The following is an 18,329-nucleotide window of genomic DNA, read 5'->3' as shown; positions in this document are numbered from 1 at the left end:
ACTATCAAATGTAATTAATGCAAATTCACGACTGATGCTAACTCTAGGCAGTAACATCTAAACCCATGCATATACGTCAAAATGCCTATAGTGCAATGCAAGAGCAAAACACTAGTTCATTTCAACTACAAACAAGAAAGCAGAAAAGTAGAAAGTTATAGTTTAATTGTTGTTCTTGGCCATGGTAGAATTGTCCATGTCATCCGTGTCGCCTATGTCGCCCATGTCGTCCATTTCCATTGCTTTAGCATCGTAACTCAAAGTAAGGAGGGCACCGCCACCAAACAACCTCCACATTAGGTGGTTTGTTGGAAACGGTTTTTTTCGCAACAGCCTGCATGAGCACAGACAAGCAAGCTATAGTGTATAGTGATTACAAATTCAACTTGTATATGTATATCTAAATAAATATATTTTGTGTGTGTGTGCGTGCGTGCGTTTGTGTGTGTGTGTGTGTGTGTGTGTGTGTGTGTGTGTGTGTGTGTGTGTGTGTGTGTGTGTGTGTGTGTGTGTGTGTGTGCGTGCCTTTGTCTGTGTGTGTGTGTGTGTGTGTGTGTGTGTGTGTGTGTGTGTGTGTGTGTGTGTGTGTGTGTGCGCGCGCGCGTGCGTGCGTGTGTATTTAAGAGCCGGTTGATAATTAGTATAGGATTAATTAATCATAGGGAATTCAGGGCAATCAATGCATGGACCTGTTGTTTACTCACTTGGAGATATTGTTGCTCCTAATGACAGACAGCAGGAAAAACAGCGGGGCAATAGTAACACAGCTCCACACAATAATGAGTAGCATGCCAACCAACTGGTTACGGAGCAACAATCCAAAACTCTAAACAACAAAACAAGTAGCAATTGCAAGTTGACAAGTTGTTTGTTTCTGCAACAGTCAATAGAATTCAGTCTTACGATGCCAAAGTCAGACAAGTTGAGGTTTTGACAATAACAAACGTTTTCATAGACTTCTCTCAGATAATTGTTGTCAGCCAGAGAGCTTGCCAAAAGTCCCAACATGCCACTGAAACGCATTCCAAGAGTTGTTCGTGGAAATAAAAAAATTCAGATTACTTCCCACCTCCAAGCATGAACAGGAACGACTCTGGCGGTATCTTCCAGATCCAAGATGAATTCAATGTAACATCCCAGATGATAGAAGAAGATCGCAAATACTAAAGACTCATTACGCGTAAGTCATTGACGAAGGCGTGCATAGGATAGAACCAACGTACATCCAATTCCAAAAGCAGCATGTGGTGTTACAAAAGCACAACATCCCGTGATAGCTACCAAGCAAGACAAAATGCCGTTGGCGACTTCATTGGTATTAATGCGATCAGTTTTCTTGATTGCCTGAACGAAAGAAACTTACTTAGCACGAGTTAATTCAGTAATGAATTCAGTTTTTGCCGGCACCTGCACAAAACCAGCGATACCGATGGCCAACAGACCACCAGAGCCTGCACACACGACCATGTTGAGTGCAATTCGCCCCACTACGGCGTGATAAATTTTGAACGAGTGTAGACCACTGCTTCCACCTGTAATGTTCGAACGCATAGTTCAATGTCTGCATGTGTGTTTGACGACACAACTTCATTGCTGTGCGATAAAAATACGGATACTTACGAGGATCAGACTGTCAATAATTTATACGCTCTAGATCTGTGCATAGACTGTACTGTCCGAGGTCTCGAATGGGCATTTGAAATTTGGTGGAGATGGGATGCGCCGTTCCATAGATATTCCGCGCGATTGGAGGCGGGTTCAATCGGCAAGAAATCGCGTCGTCCCAGGAGAACTCCGGAAGACGACGACACCTCTCTGTCGACTCCGATCGATTCGGCGTGCGCGAGCAAAGTTCAGTGACGCCGCGACTCGCCGTTTTAGGGATACGCTCTTACATACAAACGAACACACACACACACACACACACACACACACACACACACACACACACACACAGGCAAATGGATGAGGAGCTGCCGTTAAACGGTAATGCTCCCAGCCAGATGGCTGGGTTCCTGTGCACTAAGTAGGAGGAGGTATGGGCCGTGCTAAGCAATCTCTTGGAGCCTGGCCAGGTGCTCGTAGGAGCACCGACTGCGACGCCAACTGTGGTGTGGGCACCCGAAGTCCCGCCCGGACCCCAATGGCTGATGGACTTTGTCGCAGTCGGAGGCCTTTGCCATCCAGTCAATGACCAGGTACTCATCTATACTTCTGAGGCGAGAGAGGCAATTGTGTGTAAGTTTCATGTCCAAGGAAATTATACCATAGCTCGCCATCACTGACTTGAACCTGCAAACTTGCAAGGTCCCGGATGTTTCCATTCTCCAAACGCACTCTCTAACCAATTGAGCCACAGCACACACACACACACACACACACACACACACACACACACACACACACACACACACACACACACACACACAGCTCTCCTTTATGCATACCAGAAATACTTTCGGTAGATCCACAGTTGAAGGCAAACCTAACAAGTTGAACAAACTTGAATTTTCAAGTAGGTACATCTACAATACGACGAATTAATTATCTAGTAACGAAGTGACATTCTTCTAACCATGTTGTCCATAGAATGAGAACACCCAACGCTGCATACTCTACAATCTCACACTCCACGTGATACATCCAATCTATAAAACCTCTATAGTAGACACAATCAATCACAAACGAATAGTTTTTACAAAGTAATACATATATACTAACTTTTTTGGCTTCGGATCTTCTGACGATTCCATAGAACGGGAGGAATCAGTTTCAGTAGACGGCGATGCCATCTACAAAGGCCATTATTTATTTGACTAACAGTAGCTACGACATAATGTAAAATTCTAGCCTTCTTGTTTCCTTCCTTTTGACGCTTATCCCACCATTGTTCAAATTTATAGAAAAGAGTAAGAAGAAGGCCACCCATACCTCCTAAAAGATGTACGGCTCCGGAACCAGCGAAATCCAGAACAAACCAAGACGACGGCCGCTCTGTTAGAATGTGTTCGAGTCTCACCGTTCCGTTAACAACAGAACCGATGGTTCCATTGCAAAATTTGAATGGAGAAAGCCCACCGTCGTTACTCCATATTTGGTAGGCGACTGCTGGGTGTATGATGCTCTAGAATGGAATAAAGGTAGTAAAGATAATTAAACACACGATTGTTGCAACAAGTCGCATCTGTGTTTTACGCTGATCATGAAGGAGTAGACCAAGACAGCGATCAGTTTCATCTTTCTTCTTGCTCCAATAAGAGTTCCTCCGATGATTGTTGCTGTGTTGCTAGCAAATGTAAACTGACAGTGCGGTAAGATTAAATACATTGTTCATTTAGTAAGGACTCAAAACAATGTTCAAACTTACTCTGAAAAACCAGAGTATGTAATCTCGACTTTCTCCTAACACAGCAGGGTTCAATCCAATTGCGAAAGCAAACCCAAAGAGCCAAAAAGCAATTGCACTGGAGCAGGTGTCCAAATATTTCTACGGTTACGTACAATATTTTTACAACATATGATAAGCGTACAAAAACAAACATTATGCGCAAACCAATTGCAACAACTGCCAACTGCATGTAACACTGTGGTGCATGGCCTATGAAGGTAGAACTACGTACAGGAGTCTAAATGAAGTTGAAACTCTGACAGTTTTGTTTGTGCGTTTTGATTTAGCTAGAAAGCAATAAACCTAATCTTTGTCGTGTTCATAAAGTATACATGTATAACTATGCATCTAGTGATGGCTACATACAAATTAATAAAAATTTTAGTGCATGTTTACAGTACTGATACAATTAACTGTAGATCAAAGCACCAAAATAAATATAACACCTGGTTATTTTATAAACTAAATTAATAAAAGCGATAGATCATAATTATTTCAAGGATTACACCAACCACAATTTTTGTAGATGCCCAGCGCTAAGCTAAGAGTTTGCATCTGCATCGTGTACGCTGAAGTAAACAACCTATCTAGACGATAAACCAGAGATTAAAATATTCAGAAAACAAGTACGGGTTGTAGAGCAAAGTATTTATCGCATTAGGTTACTGAAAGCCTTAGCGCTGGTTGTACTAATAATTGCCAAATACAACTACTGCAAGCGTGGCACACATTGTACACTTACACTAATGATGACTCTTCCTCTATGGCTCTCTTCAGAGAGAAATGTGGTCTCCACGAAAAGAAAGCCCGCTTTCTATACGTGAACAAATGTACAAAGAGTTGAACCAGTAGCAGAGATGTCATCATTAGAATAGAGTTAGATGACTGACCATGAAAAAAATTAGAATAGCAGCTATCATTGTCCATCCTGCACTGGCATCATTGTACTTATCAACGTAGAAATTACTGCCATATTTCAAGGCAACCTGTGAAAACACGTACTACTATTAGATAAACATTCTAGCTAGATTGCACTAATAAATAAAAAACAATACTAGTTGTACGGTGTCCGTAGGCGCCTCGCGTTTGTGAGTAACACGTCCAACGGAGTTTTCAGACCATCTACCGAAACGCCGAGTCCTAGCTAGACAATACGTATTTGTTGAAACCCTAGCTGTCATGGAAGTAAACATGCAAACTTCCTGGTAGTTTAGATTACGTATATAGGCCTGGTATAGGTAGTCGTCGTTTTGCGATCGTGATCAAGACAATTGAAATGTACAGTCTAGGTATGCACTCAGTTCCGTTGTAACGAACAGTGGTATGGTATTTACTGACGTAGAAATTGATATCGGCAAACATTGACTATCAACAGTGTTAGATGCAGCACAGTGTAGTAAAGGATTGATCATACTGTAGTACGGGACGTGTGAATAGTTGACTGTAGGTGGCATTCAACTCCTAAAGGTGTTTCTTAGTTGTCACGTACACACAGTCCCTAGCTACAATACAAAAGGATGAGGCGAAGGACGTTCATGAAGCGTTTTCGCCGCCGTTTGGTTACTTGCACGAATCGTTCCTAGACTCATCTGTAGTCGGACACGGAAACTATTTTTAAGGTAGGTCCTATCATGAAACTTGGTCGTGGGAAGGAGAAATTTGAGATTTGTGTGTACACACACACACATATATATACCAAAAGCTTCATATAGGACTACGCCCATTTCTGTTGTGCGACCCGGATTAGAAGCCTCGCTAAGGTCGGCAACAAGTAAATCTCGCCGAGCCACGTACTTTAACTCTGGACGCCAAATTACGTTATGACATTATCTATGACTAGCTAGGCAATGCCATCATGACACTAGCTATGCGATGCCATCATGACGTTTTATAATTACGCACTAATTAATTAATACGTCCTTCTGTGTATACACACCTGAGCCTCTTGAATCCGATACGCATCAGAGCTGCAGAGTGGAAGATAACCGGTAGTTGCTGTCATCGTGCGAAGACGGAAACGAGTTCTGGCAGACAGACGAGAATATTCAAATGCTTGCTGCATGTGCCGAGCTCACGATTGGTTGTTGCGTCGCAACAGCTATGAAATGACACGTGAGCTGTAATCTTGTAACTCTAGGTAATTACCTCTAGAATCATGCAATGTTCGAAAGTCATGCACGAGGCTCTAGCATGCATGGAAGCTGCGTGTGGCAACACTTTCGCAGTGTAATGGTAAACGGCGTTGTTTACTAGATTCACGCTGAGAAACTGTATCTCGGTATAGCGTCACGAGACGTCGAGCCAGATATATTACAGTCCCGAATGTTGATATTGCACATCTAGAGATCACGGAATGGCTACGTCGTACGGAATGGCTACATCGTACGAAAAAGCTAGCCTGGCTGCTTTGCAACGTGGTAATGTTGAAAAATTGGACGAGCTGTTGAAAGAAAGACCAGATCTCATCCACTACCGCTTCAAAAATCGAGGAAATCGCACTCTACTTCACATCGCTGCGCAAGAAGGCTCTACTGCGTGTCTCAAAAAGCTACTCTCAACCCACGGATGTGAGCAAATATTTATTTCTGTCTAGGTAGAAAATCCACTAGGAAAGACCGTGCGATTAGTAAACTTTCCATATGTGCTAAATGTAAATGGCACAGTGAGAGCGTTAGGAGTCGACACATGGCTTAATTGCGGCTTTACAACAACTATATATGTACTACTAATGTATCAGGTGTAACAGCTGAAATTATTTTCTCAAATCATGCATGCAGGCCATGCAATATCGTTGCCTAGTGAATTATATACGCAACGAAGAGTGCCCTAGAAATTTGTGGTAGTCTCGCGTAGCCAGCCTTTTCCTGTTTAATTATAACCGAGAGTTTGGAGAGGCTCCCCGGGGGGTCTGCAGACGTATGCTAGGGGTACTTGAGGCGTCTGATGTTAGAAATGGGTACTTCAATCGACTGCAAAGCAAGTAGATTAAATTAAGTAGTACTGCATGGAGTACCGTAGCTAAAATCCTAGCTAGGAGCACCATGGCTAGTTTGCATGCATGCTTACAAATATGCGAGACTATCGAAACTAGTGTTGAAGGTATGTTAGACGACACTACGCAAATGACTTTGTGCAGCTGCTAATACGTACCAGTATAGCCTCGTTCTCAGACCCAGACTCATATTACACGTGGCGAAATGCTTGAAGACATGGTCTGCACTCCAAGGCCAATCGTACGCGCATGTGCAAAACCTGTAAACTTTGTCGTTCTCTCTACTTGAAGGCGTCGATTTCTGTTCTGAATTGCAAGACATGTAGCAAAGGTGTCAGTTGTGAGTCTTGATTGGTCCGTGACTGAGAGAAATGAGGGCCAAACAAATTGCTAAATACACTAAAATATATATTGAATTACAAGAAGTCTATCTGTGGTGTTGCAAATTGTGGCGTAACTACTCAAGACGAGAATCCAAAGTGGCAAACGATAAAGATTTTAGGTAAATCGTAAAAATTTAACTTTACTCATTATTTATTGTTGTGTAACTTGTGTTCAATACTTTATTGTTGCATGTAGCTGTTGAAACCGTATGTGAAAGTCATAGTAGAACTAGAAAACTACTTAATTAAGAGTCACGTGTGATGGATGTTTGTCTAGCAGAACTGTTGAAGCTGGTGTATTGATTTCCATCATGATATAGAAGTAGTAGATCACACTTTCTCTACATATTGAATTTTTCTTTTTTACCTTGGTTATAAATATCAATTGATTACATAGCTTAGGCATCTTGTAAGGACTTAGGTGCAATAATAGACTGTGTTTTCTCTCTGTTCCACTGTCATTCAGGCAACCCCAATGCCACATCTGACTACAAAGACAGTACACAGGTCTTGTCACTCATTTATCTGAGTATTCATTGTCCATATGTGAATGCTTTTGAATTGATACTAGACGGCTTTACATCTGGCTACTCTATCAGGAATGGCAGAGTGTGTGCAGCTGCTGTTAAACCACAATGCAAACCCTCTTCTTCGAGACTCGAGACGCAAACACACACCTCTAGAAATTGCTAGAAGCAAACGCTTTTCCAGATGCTCCAAATTGCTGGAGGAAGGTGAAGGTAAGCAGTTGCAGATTACCTGTGCACAGTTCTTGCTTCAGCATGTTTGTTGTACAGTTCTATGTTTGTAACTGAATTAGTTTCACATCATGTAGTTTAGGCTAAATTGAAATATTTTGATTTTACAGGGAAGCATGCATAGCTATAGTAGTTCTTTGCATCTACAGTCTAAGTTATAATTTGTTTTTAATTAATTAATTAATGTGCATGCATTTTATGGTAGACTAGTCAACAGTGTTGTATAAGAGCATTGAAGTTAGGTGAGTTTATCTACGAGACAAACTCGTTATATCAAGCTTTTATAATATAGAAACTTACAGAAATATTACACAACGAGAGGAAAAAGTGCAAAGCCAGGTTGCAGGTTTGACAGCAATTTCTAGTTTCATTTCGTGTGTACATGTATATTTAACACATGCATTTTACTTACTAGCTGCTCGTACTGAGTTGGAGAATGCATGCTTGAATAATTCTATGAGTGGTGTAAACCAAGCTTTTGACAGTTACTCAAAGAGAATAATCAGGAAGGCAATTTATGAACCAATTGATGAAATAAAACAAAGCCTCATCTTACGGTATGTTGTGGCATTTGTTAATCTACAGAAAATGTTTATTCACAACGATTTGGGTTTAGGCTTGCAAAAGCTGATCGTCACTTGTTCTTATCCAAGTGTATCAGTCATGTTGGTCCACCTCCCCATTCACTCTCGTCTGATTCAAGTTTATTGCATTTTGCTTGCCGTTACTGCAGTGATCAAGTAATATCTACAGTATTTAGTCACTTTCCCAATATGGTCAACCTAACTGACAGTGAGAACTCGACTCCTCTTCATGTGGCTATATCTCTAGGTAAAGTAGATATAGTCAAGCTGTTTGTTACACCCTGTGCTACAGCTGGCGATAGTGAAGATGTGGATCAATCACTGGTCATGTCAGACTTGAACGCACTAGACAAATGTGGACGCACCCCTTTGTACTTGGCATGCGCAAATGACAGTTTCTTTGTGGCAGAGTTGCTTCTAGTGGCAGCAAGGAAACGCAAAGCAACTTTTACTAATGCCACGCTACCAATCAATGTAAATTGCTTTGCTAAGACAGGTCGCACACCACTTCATGAGGCTGTTTGGAATGGGAAACTTAAACTAGTAGAGATGTTAATAGAACATGAAGCAGATGTGAATGCTTTGGCAAATCCCACTCCTGAGGTGGAAAGAATCATTGACGAAGCAGCAGACTATGCCAGATTGGAGACTCAAAGACATAAACAAGAGAAAAAATCTTCCAATTATCTGAGTAGTGCAGTTACTCTTCGTAATGGTGTAGGAAATCAGACTCAAGCTGTTGGCAAATGTAATGATTGCCACGATGACTATAACAGATGCAGTCAGTTTGAAGACACTGCAACCGACAGTTCAAGTAATAATATGCCAGTCACTTCTGGTAATGACCTTTTAGGACAAGTGACAAATAGAACTTCCTCTTCAACGTTTGATCACTTTTGTAAACAAAGTAAAGAAAGTTCAAGACTCAAAAGTAAACGTTCTGTCAGTGCAGCAGCTTTGGAGCACAAAGAGACTGATACAAACAAAGTCAGTCCACTTGTAGAGGCATGTTTGCGAGGTGAAATAGAGATAGTAGACTGCTTACTACGGCAGGGTGCAACTGATAAACATGGGCTTGCTTTGTGTGTTTCAATCTTTAATGGCCGTGAAACAATAACAAAACGATTGCTGTCTCGGCAGCATCGAATACGTTCAAGCAAGGTACAAGGACGACAAGACGAAATTGACAAGACAAATGCTATTGCTGTTTCTTGGAAAGGGCTGCGTTTGGTAGAAATTGACCCAGAATGGCTCAGTGGTGAGTACCTAGAGGAAGGCAAAATGGGTAGTGAAGACTCTTTCTCTCTTATTGATACACTCGAAGATGCTGTGTCACCAGCCATTATTTCATATTTTGAAAAGTCGTGTCAGGAGCATCTAGAAATGAATCAACTAACACCTATAACATGGCTGAATTTAAGCTCAAATCGACTGTTGCAAGTGCCCGTAGAAGTGTTTCAGATAGACAACTTGCTTTTCTTAGACTTGTCTAGCAACTTACTTGTTGAGCTTCCCGGTGGCTGTCAGTCACACGAATGGACCTGTAAGTTGTTGACTTCTTTAAATGTGAGCAGAAATAGACTGATAGATGTTCCTCAGAGTTTGTGGTCATTAACTGAGCTCACTTACTTGAATTTGGCTAACAATCAGCTGACATGTCTAGAAAGATATGGTAAAGAAAACAGCACTTATGATGTATGGCAGAAGCTGGAGACTTTAAATGTAAGAGAAAACCGTCTTACAGTGCTGTCTCCGCTATTATTTAGCTGTCCGCTTTTAGAAAAACTAAATGCTAGCAAAAATGAGATAAGTAGTGTTCCTGCTAGTATGTGGACAGCAGCATCTCTTCGTTCACTAAACTTGTCCAACAACTGTTTATCAGCTCTTCCTGATAAATCAGTGGCATTGGACATAAAACTGAAAGAGGTCTCATCTTCGACTACTCCTATCACTAGGGCTCAGTATTATGGTGGTGACCCTAGTAATTGGACAGCTGCTGCGTATACAGAGAAAGTGTTGACTAATAGTTCGTGGGTTGAGGTTACTAAGCAAAGTGACAGTCAGTTGTCCAAACGTTCACATGGCAACAATGAGTTTGAGATTGTTAGCAAGGGCACAACTCTGATGCCTGGTAAGGAAAAACCAGAGTTGACATCGTATTGGCCCATTAGTGAAAACGCAACAGAAGAGAAATCGACGGAGAGTGAATCAGGGCTAACGTCACTCAATTTGTCTGGTAACAAGTTCGGTGGACCTCCAACAGGTTTGGTTTGTCTTGCTCCCAATCTCACTGAATTGGATCTGTCCCATAATGAAATGTATCGGCTTGGTCCTTTGTGTCATTACCCTGCTCAGCTTAAAACTCTCAATCTTTCTGATAATCAGCTTGTAACTACAGAAGTGGAAAACCCATTATGGCATCACCGTGTGTGTTGTAACCCTGACAAAGAGGATATGGCTGAAGACAGCCGTTGTGCTCATCAATGTCACCAGACTTTGACTAAATTAAGAAAACTGAACTTGAACAAGAACTTATTGTCAACTGTTTGTCTGCAGTTGCCTGAATCAGCAATGAAAAGTCGGAGGCGATTGCTTAGTGCTCATTATCGTTGTCGAGATAATCAAGGAGAGGACATACAGGTCCAGCAACTAAAGATGCTGTATCCATCTTTAGAGGAGCTGCGGATAGGTCAAAATAGATTAAAATCTTTGCCATCATCCTTGGGGTTTCAGAAACATCTTCGTTTACTACATGTGGATCAAAATCCTAATCTAACTGAGCTTCCTCTGCAACTTGGTCGTCTCAAAGGTGTGACCTACAATTTAAAATTAGATGCCAATCAAATGCATCTTCCTCCACCTCCAATAGCAAGGGGGAATTCGCGGCAGATTCTAACATACCTTTATTCTCTTGAACAAGAGTAAGTATTGATACTGCTATTTTTATCAATTGTGTAAATATATTTATATTGCAGATCAACCGAACATCGACAGCTGAAACTAACCATCGTCGGTTATGAAAGACGTGGGAAGACCAGTCTTCTTGCGAGACTTCAACGTGATAAAGTGAATAAGAAGCAGCCATCTACTAAAGGAATTGATGTCAGAGAATGGATTCTACACAACCCTCGAAATTCTAAGCGGACTTACAAAAAATGCGAAAAGCAAGATCATGTCATTTTCATCACTTACGACTTTGCAGGACAAGTAAGTTTGGTCTACTTTAGGTTGGTTAAATTAGGTGAGACTGTGTTTTTGTAGAATGAGTATTATGCCACTCATCAGTGCTTCCTATCTGAGCAATCACTGTATCTGGTGGTATGGAATGTTATGGGTGGAGAAGAGGAATTGATGCGCATCGGGCAGTGGCTGCTGAATATTCAGGTGATAGTTTTTGTTATGTGACAGAGATAGGTAGGCCGGGATGGTTTACATGCTATATAGCTGATGTATGCTTCATAAAAGGATCATCAAGTTGTTGGTCTATTTACCTTCTGACTGTAGCAAGCAATGCTCAGCAACATATGTTGGACATTTTGTATGCAGTCTGTAAAGAGGGTTTCAAGACTTCTAGCCTTGTTTCACTACTGCATGAGTCACCTGACGATTTTATGTGTTGCAACACAATTTCATAACCTTTGACTAAGTCACCACTGCTTTTTCTACTTACGATCTGCTACACAGACTAACCATAGTTACAAATTGGCACAGGAAGGATATAACAGACCCATTGGCTACTACTATTTGCACATCTGGTTAATTAAAGTGGCCAACCCTTTTCAAAACCAGTTGACTGGCTTCTATTTTAGTTGCAACATATGCAAGTGCCCTTTTGCCATAACACGAATGTCATTGTTTTCAAATGCAAACATTAATGATGAAGGGATACAGTGTGTGTAGGCTAGGCGAAGTGAACAGCGACTGGAAAAGACAACTGCACATTTTGCTTGAATCTGCAACAAAAAATTAAGAATCGTCAGCAACGAGTTGAAATGTTGCATTTGCGTGGTTGTTATATATGCAAAACATTACACTTTCTTTATAGTCAAAATGTTTTCCAGCTTTAAAGGCATTTACTGGTAGGGGTCCATCACAAGATGAGATGCATAACTCATTCAATTTTCATAGTTGTAGTGTGCTGTTTAAGTATTGAAACAGAGTGGTACAAGAATATAGAGTTCACCATGTGCATTTATAAGGATTATTGGATTGAAGTGTCAACATTTGAATTTTAGTTTGCACTTTTGTAGAAATGGAGTGGTAGCAAACAATGTACGGTTTGTATACTTGTAAAAATCCAGCTTAATTAATTAATTGTGAACCATTTCTTAGCTTAGCTAATTCAGTCATGTGTGTTTGTCCAATAACTTTGTGTAGTTTGCTTTGTATAATGGTTGCTATATACATAGGCTCGGGCTCCTGGATCTCCTGTCATTATAGTTGGGACACATCTAGATCTCCTTTCAGGAAAGTCTAGAGTGTACCTACAGCGCATGAATATGTTGATAAAAACTACTTACCAAGAAAACTCATCGAAGCAATATCCAGCTGTCTTGGGTATGGTGGAGGTCAGCTGTACAGCAAAGTTTTCTAACGGTATAGAGGAGCTAAGGAGATTAATTTACGACGTGGCTGTAAATCTGGAAATTGATGGCAATGGAAAAGGTAATGTAAGCAAGTGCTGTTTTTGTAGATTTGTACCATATACTCACTTTCATAATGTTCTCAAGTATTATTCAAAGCAACACATGAAGAAGGAAGCCACTTGCTGCTACAACAGAAAGTACCTGCTAGTTACTTCAAACTACAAGATATAGTGAAGCAAAAGGCTACTTCTCTTATAACCTCCAATGACGATCCAATTGTGGATGAAGATAATTTCAGGTTTTTACATATCAAGTAAGAAACATGGTCTGAGATAACTTGATGCTTCTGCCAGGAGCATGTGTCAATCATTGTTTGAAGATGATGAGGAAATGAACCAGGCTGTTGGGTTTTTGCATCAAAGAGGTTTTGTATAAACAGTTTCTCTTATGTGTTACAAATGCATTGAGAGTACACTCTGTACTCTTTTTTTTTTTTAGGAGTTTTGCTCCACTACGATGAGCCTGCATTAGCAAGCATGTACTTTCTCGATCCTCAGTGGCTTAGTAAGATGCTAGCCAACGTCATCACAACACATGAAGAGAATTCGTACATAGCTTTCGGTAACTACATACATTGAAAAATGTGTTTTGGAAGAGTGAAAAATAAATAATTTCCTTTGCATTATTTTCTGCATTTAGGTTTGATCAAACGAGAAGATTTGATCAATTTGTTTAGAGACAGGCAAATTGCTGATGATAAACTAGAAGTGTTCATCAATTTGATGAGTAAATTTGAAGTGGCCATGCCTTTGAGTGACAACTCACTTTTGATTCCATCGCATCTTCCACCCAGTTTGGAGAAGAGCAGTCTAGTTCGTTCTGCAGTACTTTGTCAGTCTTTGAAGCAATCTTCTGTGGAATTATATTTACCAGAGACCCAATCAACCTGCGTTTCTTCTGATTACCAAGATCTTCAACAGCAATTTTCCCACCAAGCTGAAGTAGATGTACAACTACCAAGAGACCATTTAGTAAATCAGTCAGCAAACAGTGTGGAAGATTTTTGTTTGGAAAACACTATAACAAGAGATGAATTGCGTTCACATTTTCGGTTGTGGGTAATGAGTTACATTCCCAGCGGTTTCTGGCCAAGACTGACTTGTAAAATAACACTAGACAACCGACTAAAGCAAGCTCTAGCTGTAGAAATTTTGGACACCGAGCAGCTAGATGGTGAAAAGAATAAGAATCAATTCTGCATGGCTGATTGGTTGTTGTCTTCTTCCGGCATTCAGTTGTTTAGTGGTGATCTGCTCATTTTGGAACTTTGCCAGAAAGCAGCTCCTAGTATTGAAGGAATTTCCAAATTCAGCGATTCAAAACAATGTCATCTAGGTTGCTCTATACAGCTCACCATATTTGTTGACAACTTACGTCAACTACAGTATAAGAGGGAAGTGATAGCTGTAGCACACGTCGAAGGTACACCGAGTTTGTACTTGGACCCGGCAAATGTAGGCGTCAATACGTTGACAATTGCTCGACGAGTTGCGGCTGAGATTCTAGTAATTGTGTCGCGACATGTTCATTCCCTTATTAATGATTGGTATCCTGGCCTTGTGGACTTTGTTCATTGTATTATACCATGCACTCAGTGTATGCTGGTACTGCCACAAAGTCAAGTAGACTTTCTAGAGCAACCACACACAGAAGAGACTGCACTTTCTCTGTCTTCTGTTGGGTTGGGGAAGATGCAGAATTCAAATGCAATTTTACCAGATACCTCTACAAGCTCTACATGTGGCAGCAGTACTGAGCCAAATGAAAGTACAGGCAGTTCCATAACTACTGATGACACAGGCTATGGCACTATTGAAAATCCCTTTCGTCTCAGATCAGAAAGCTGGGTCAATGTTGATTCTTTGGCATGGAATGAGTTTCTTGGACGCTCTGTCAATGGGATTACATTTGAAACTGGAGTTGGGAAATCCAAAAAAGAATTTCGATGTAAGAAACATGGATTGATCAGCTTGGCATCAGCAGCTCCAGATTTGGTGAGATTGCATGTAATGCATGCACTATGACTTCATACACACTACTTGTTTCATTTGTACAGGTATTTGCTGATCTTTCTCCTGACATCCACATCATTTCTCCAGAGTCGCCTTCTCTTTATACGGATGAGGTTGACCAAACGTTGCTTGGCAGTGGAGGATTTGCCAGTGTTTATCGAGCTAGGATGCAAGATGCAGTAGATACAGTACATTTGTTCTTATAATTGCTGCATGTGATTGCCATTTCTTTTTTCAGAAAACTGGCAGAACTCACAAAGTTGCTGTCAAAGTTTTTCATAATGGTACATCCAATGGTGGGAATAAATACAATAATTCGAATGCCCTACTTCAAGAATACAATGAAATTCGCAAAGAGCTTGACATTCTAATTCACTTTAGGCACAACAACATCGTGCTGCTTCGAGGAGTTGGACTGAACCCTTTATCTCTGATCTTAGAATGTGCTGACAGAGGTAATTTGGAGGAAGTTATAAATGTCTTTAGAGAAGCTGGAGTTCAACTTAGGATTACGACAGTTCAGCAAACATTGTCTCAGGTCAGTCACCCAGTAAGTCGTTCTTTTCTGAGTTTAATATTACTGGTTATTAAATTCAAGGTGGCTGCTGCTGTTTCTTACTTGCACGACCAAACAATAATTCATCGTGACCTGAAGCCTGAGAATGTGTTGGTATGGTCTTTCCCATTTGCACGTCAAGATGAAGATCAAACCCAGCACAAAGTTCAGGTAAAACTATCTGACTATGGCATTAGTCGAATTGCTGGACGCCTCGGGAGCAGAGATGATGGGGCCCATAGTCCTCGCTATACGGCTCCTGAGTTGCTTCAACATGCTGGACAAGTATCCTACAGTGACAAGGTGAGCTCACTCTTGTGTCAAATGTAACAATAGTTGGCAGTTGTTGCTTTCACAAAGTCATTCTTTTATTTGAACTGATTTTGCAGGTTGATGTGTTCTCCTTTGGAATGTTGGCATACTATGTCGTTTCAATGAAACGTCCTTTATGGAAGCTTGAAGGACATGAAGCAGATAGAGCCATCATGGTGGGAAAGCGCCCAGAACAAACTTTGAAGGTATGTCCAAAAATTGTGTTTTATGTATATAGAACTCAACTATTTGAAAATGTCTTGCTAAGAATGCTTGTCATACCATATAGCATCCTAAACATAAAACACTAGGTAACAACTGTAGTCTGTGCAGTGAGGGTGCTCTAAATGAAGTTTAACTGTGACGGTTGAGAATTTTGTTGAGCATGTCAGAAGAACATCCACTTTTAGTTGTTAGTGTTTATGCAGTTTTGCTGAAACCCATTTGATGCTACTATGCAAGAGCAATCAACCTGTAAGAAGTATTCTTGCAATTGCGTTAATATTTATTATCAGATTATACCAATTAACCACTGCACCATAATATCATACTTGATTGTTTCTTAGCTAAACACAAAGTTATGTAAATCAATGACGATGAATATTGTATTGTAATATTGTTTTGCTGGTAACATCAATGTACTTGCAATGTGCCCTGTGGTTTGGACCTGTATTTGTGGAACTGTAAGTGACATGTGTGCTATATTTATACATACTGTTAAAACCAGAAAATTTCAATAGTTGATTCCAAGAGGCCCTATGGGTGGCACATAAATTTGGGATGGATGGGCAAAGAGAAACCAAATGTGAAACCAAGCACGCATGGCCAGCATGTTCTGAACATGCAGAGAGAAAACATATCTGAAGAAGCTCTGTGTATGATTGTGAAAATGCAGGCTACTACACTTCATACTTTGCTAGATTACAAGTAGAGTTGGTAGTACAGATTTCATAGAGCAGACCACACATTTTGTGTGCTTATAGCAAGATCGTCGATAGCAATCTGCACTTTGCTGTTATTTAGGAGCAGCATGTAACTGCAATAGTACATGATATGATGTTGGCATGTTGGAAACAGGAACCAGGCTCCCGTCCAACTATGAAAGAAGTAGAGTCTGTTATCAATTCTCCTGCTTTCTGCAGAGTGTCAGAAGTCGTGTCCACACCCATTGCAGCAACCTCGCTAAAAGCTTTAGTGACTGCCTGTCACTGGGGTGGAGAGGGAGGTGTGGAATGGTTATGGTTGTGTGGAGGTAACCGAACACAAGGCAGTGTGTTGGCATTAAACACAGTCAACAAGACTGTAGTGGAATTTAGTGCAGTGTGCAATTCAAAGATTGTTTCTGTCTGTGTTGTCAATAACTCAGTGTGGCTCGGAACACATTTTGGTAACATTGTCATCTACAGATTGTGTGGTGATGGGTCAGCCGAATTGGCTATCAGTCAAAACTTGTGTTCCCCTAATCCGGTAGTTGCTCTCCAGCACAGTACTGAATGTCACTTAGTTGCTGTTGCTTTACCTGGAGGAGCACTTTACCTCTACAACGATCAAGTGACTGATACTGACAAATTGGTACCAAAAATTAGTATTGAAAGTGCTGGGAGTGAAGCTTGTTGCATTCAATTTGTGATTCATTGTGATGCATTGGAAATCTGGTGCGGTCTTCGATCGTCAGCAATTGCTGGATTTGTAGCTCAGCAAGACACAAGTAGAAGTGATGTGAATGTTAAGTTATTAAACATAATAAATCCCTCAGAAAGTGGAAAGTCTTATCCTTACAGTCATGCAGTAGCTTGCTTTCAAGAATTAGAAGGATGCAGTGGTACGAGGATCTGGTTTGGACAAATTCGACGATCACAACTAACGTGGGTTGATAGAGTGGGAGCAATTGTTTACACAGGCAAGGTCGAAGTGGGAAACTTTGTTCACGACACAGAAAGTAAAAACGAAAGTAAAAAACATGAGTTAGATCCATAACAATAGTTCAGTTTTTGTAATTGACTTTTGTTTTTCTAGGATCAAGACTTAACATTACATCGATGTCACATCAAAGAGAAGAATTGTTTATAGGCATGGAAGGCGGCTACATAGTTGTTCTTGATTCATTCAAGTGCACTTGCCAGGCAGTGCTACATCTCTATAACTCCAAGGTATTGCATGTAATACCACTAATACCAACAATTTTGAAATCGCAAGACAAATATCAGATTTTCTCCTGTGGGATTGGGTTCAAAAGTCTAAGCAAGGAAGTCTCGGGAGAAAATAGCAGCAATGAGGACACTGCTGACATTATAACATGGGAAGGAGGGCTATGGTAGTAATTACAGACTGATTTAGGATTTTGATTTAGGATAGTAGAACACTTTGTATTTTGTCTTATGTTGATCAGATATTTAGTTTGAACATCATGTACAAGTATAATGAGATGAAGGCATAAAACACTACAGTCAGTATGTCACCTTAGTTAAATAGTCCGAGTCACCCAAAAGAAATGGGAGGGTCTGGAATGTCGAGGCTACGACGCGTTTACCTGCCAACAAGTTTTGTTTTTTACAATATGGTGCAATGATTGTGGTTATGGTTTTGGATTTTGAGTCCTACGAGTATTGATACACTCGGTAAAAAGCATAATCCACCCATGCAAGCACAGCTGCATGAACTGAGCACTAATAAATTAATACATAATTTTGGGAAAATT

General features: G+C 40.6%; 2 protein-coding genes across 2 annotated transcripts; one reads left to right on the top strand and one right to left on the bottom strand.

Moving 5' to 3' along the window:
- Positions 1–24: 24 nt before the first annotated feature.
- LOC134176356 (ammonium transporter 2-like) lies at positions 25–5,390 on the bottom strand. The gene is made up of 15 exons (XM_062643030.1): positions 5,325–5,390; positions 4,279–4,374; positions 4,131–4,202; positions 3,368–3,487; positions 3,196–3,300; positions 2,852–3,124; positions 2,722–2,792; positions 2,576–2,659; positions 2,448–2,485; positions 1,408–1,532; positions 1,224–1,344; positions 1,070–1,163; positions 904–1,012; positions 705–826; positions 25–334 (listed from the first exon to the last, which is right to left on the bottom strand). Exons 1-15 carry the CDS (start codon positions 5,388–5,390, stop codon positions 163–165), a joined length of 1,668 nt encoding a protein of 555 aa, XP_062499014.1. The 3' UTR covers positions 25–162.
- Positions 5,391–5,741: 351 nt separating this feature from the next.
- On the top strand, positions 5,742–18,074 carry LOC134176345 (leucine-rich repeat serine/threonine-protein kinase 1-like). Its single transcript, XM_062643019.1, has 19 exons — positions 5,742–5,955; positions 6,960–6,970; positions 7,335–7,503; positions 7,814–7,867; positions 7,937–8,078; positions 8,138–11,026; positions 11,081–11,312; positions 11,367–11,489; positions 12,515–12,770; positions 12,836–12,989; positions 13,045–13,115; positions 13,190–13,312; positions 13,391–14,745; positions 14,808–14,942; positions 15,002–15,301; positions 15,362–15,622; positions 15,709–15,837; positions 16,655–17,582; positions 17,648–18,074. The coding sequence occupies exons 1-19, from the start codon at positions 5,742–5,744 to the stop codon at positions 17,947–17,949; spliced, it is 7,848 nt and encodes a 2,615-aa protein (XP_062499003.1). The 3' UTR covers positions 17,950–18,074.
- Positions 18,075–18,329: the final 255 nt, after the last annotated feature.

Source organism: Corticium candelabrum, chromosome 1, assembly GCF_963422355.1.
Source record: "Corticium candelabrum chromosome 1, ooCorCand1.1, whole genome shotgun sequence".
Classification (NCBI taxonomy): domain Eukaryota; kingdom Metazoa; phylum Porifera; class Homoscleromorpha; order Homosclerophorida; family Plakinidae; genus Corticium; species Corticium candelabrum.
Note: the sequence above shows the minus strand (reverse complement) of the source record. Positions and strands in the feature narration are given on the sequence as shown.

Bases quoted from the DNA above. Each gene is read 5' to 3' on its own strand.
- LOC134176345 (XM_062643019.1), top strand. From the start codon at position 5,742: ATGGCTACGTCGTACGGAATGGCTACATCGTACGAAAAAGCTAGCCTG. The intron at 7,868-7,936 runs GTTTGACAGCAA...TTTACTTACTAG, and splicing joins AGTGCAAAGCCAGGTTGCAG to CTGCTCGTACTGAGTTGGAG. The intron at 11,027-11,080 runs GTAAGTATTGAT...TTTATATTGCAG, and splicing joins CTTTATTCTCTTGAACAAGA to ATCAACCGAACATCGACAGC.
- LOC134176356 (XM_062643030.1), bottom strand. From the start codon at position 5,390: ATGACAGCAACTACCGGTTATCTTCCACTCTGCAGCTCTGATGCGTAT. The intron at 1,164-1,223 runs GTACGTTGGTTC...ATGAGTCTTTAG, and splicing joins TGCTGCTTTTGGAATTGGAT to TATTTGCGATCTTCTTCTAT. The intron at 827-903 runs GTAAGACTGAAT...TTTGTTGTTTAG, and splicing joins ACTTGTCTGACTTTGGCATC to AGTTTTGGATTGTTGCTCCG.